Here is a 1,972-nt window from a genome sequence, read left to right on the forward strand (position 1 = left end):
GTCGGGTCCGGCGCCTGGTCAGTCTTCCTCCCCAAATTTAAAAAAAAAAAAAAAAAGAAAACAAAATCCAAAGGGAAAAATAAGTCATCACTCAAGTACCCTAATTCATTAAAATATCCTAATTCACGTCAGGGGAACACTGGGTTCCACGATCCTCCTAAGCCCTTCCCCTGTCATCCACACTTTGTATCACACAGGTGACAAATCATTCTAAATTTTCTCATTAAAACAGAAAGACCTGGACCTGAGGGAAGGGTCCTGAGCCAGTCATCTGGAATGGATTTTCCGGTGCCGTTTGAAAGTCCCCAGCTGACTGAAGGCACTGTGACACTCGGGGCACACGTAGGGCTTGAAGCCAGAGTGGGTGCATCGGTGAACATTGAGGTTCCCTCAGTGGCCGAAAGCTCTGTCACAGTGCTCACAGCGGAAAGGCTTCTCCTGGGTGTGGGGCCTCTTGTGAGCGTGCAGTGTGGAGTCGTGGGTGAACTTCTTGATGCAGATGTCACAGCTGTAGTGCTTCTCGCCAGTGTGGATCCGCTGGTGAACCCCCAGGTCTGAAGGCTGTATGAACCCTTTGGCACAGATGTCGCATTGAAAGGGCCTCTCTCCTGTGTGTGTCCTCTGGTGCAAGATAAGCTGAGATTGATAAGGAAAGCTCTTTTTGCACACCTTGCATTCAGAGGGTGCCCGTCCTGGGGTTCCTGCTCCCTCAGGAAGACTGGTGGGTCCCCCGGTGCCAGATGAACCAACGGAATGGAACCCAAGTCGTCCTGAGAACTCTCCTTGATCCAAACACGTGGCTGCCTCTTGAAGCACGTCTTGGCAAGAGGGACTGCTGTCCCGTTTCCTTTTGACGTGTCTGCGATTCTTCAGAGGACCTCGTCTGGATCCACTCGGGGTGGAAACATCTCCCTCTGGAACACAAGAGGAAAGGCTTCAGAGCCACATTTGAAGTATCACTTCCTTCCTGGGGACTCTCCCCTCTCTCTCTGCCCTCCCAGAATCTGCTGAAAGAAGAGATTCAGCACCATATTTATCAAGGAGCATTTTCCATGGTGCCGGCCTCATTGGAACCATCCCTAATCTTGGCTACAGACTTCCCAGCAACCAAACTACCTAAGAGTCTAGCTAATGAAACACTCTGAAACATTGACGATGGAGAAGGTTGGCATTGGAGAACCAACTCCTACCCCACAACACCAAGGGATGGAAATGCTGGGTACCCCTTCCTGGACATCAGTGGAGGCAGTCAGTACCTCCTGTGGTCTCCAAGTTTTTAATACTCACCATGATCCTGCAGAAGTTCAGGCTCTTGAGCCGAAAGGGTTCTTGTCACTCCTGTGTCCTTCAGCAGGTCCTTCTCCAAGTTCTCCTTGGAGGGCGTCTGACCCTCCGGTTCAACTGTTTCAAGAATGGTCTCTAGCAGGAGAGCTTTCTGGCCCTGACAAGGGGCAACCAAGCAGAGTCAATCCCACTGCCTTAGCCCAGGGCAAGCTCTGTCTCCTCTTTGCCCACCCGCCTCGTACCCTGCTCTCACACTCCAGCTTTCTGGATATCAGTTTGGGGGATATGCCCTGACTGCTTCCCATCACCCTGATTGGCAAACCTCTTCTGATTCCCATGTCTGTTCTTGATCTATACCGACCACCTCTGGCAAACAGATCCAGACTTCACAGCTGGCACTGCCAATTATCTTTGAACATATCTCTCCACCTCATCTCACATTCTCCAGGCCCTGAATCTGAAAGCAGAGGATTCTGGCTCTAGGGCTCCTGACTTTACCACTTGTTGATACCTTGCCTGGATTTCTCTTCGTCATGGAAGGTGGCCTGGGGCATAATAAGATGATAAGCAGTATAGCTGTTATACTGTATAGCTCTATTCTATACTATATAGCTCTATTCATGAGAAATCAGTAGCATCTCCTCCCCTGATTCACATTTACAAAAAATCCACTCTCTCCAGACATACT

The 1,972-nt window shown here is 50.0% G+C and overlaps 1 protein-coding gene across 1 annotated transcript in view; it reads right to left on the reverse strand.

The window, feature by feature from the left end:
* Window positions 1-267: 267 nt before the first annotated feature.
* Window positions 268-1,972, reverse strand: part of LOC105001700 (zinc finger and SCAN domain-containing protein 5B-like) — a 9,172-nt gene continuing 7,467 nt past the window's right edge. The window contains 2 exon segments of the mRNA XM_010858076.1: window positions 268-914; window positions 1,288-1,441. Of these exon segments, the coding sequence (XP_010856378.1) occupies window positions 268-914; window positions 1,288-1,441 (801 nt within the window).

Source organism: Bison bison, unplaced genomic scaffold, assembly GCF_000754665.1.
Source record: "Bison bison bison isolate TAMUID 2011002044 unplaced genomic scaffold, Bison_UMD1.0 scf7180017864383, whole genome shotgun sequence".
Lineage (NCBI taxonomy): Eukaryota > Metazoa > Chordata > Mammalia > Artiodactyla > Bovidae > Bison > Bison bison.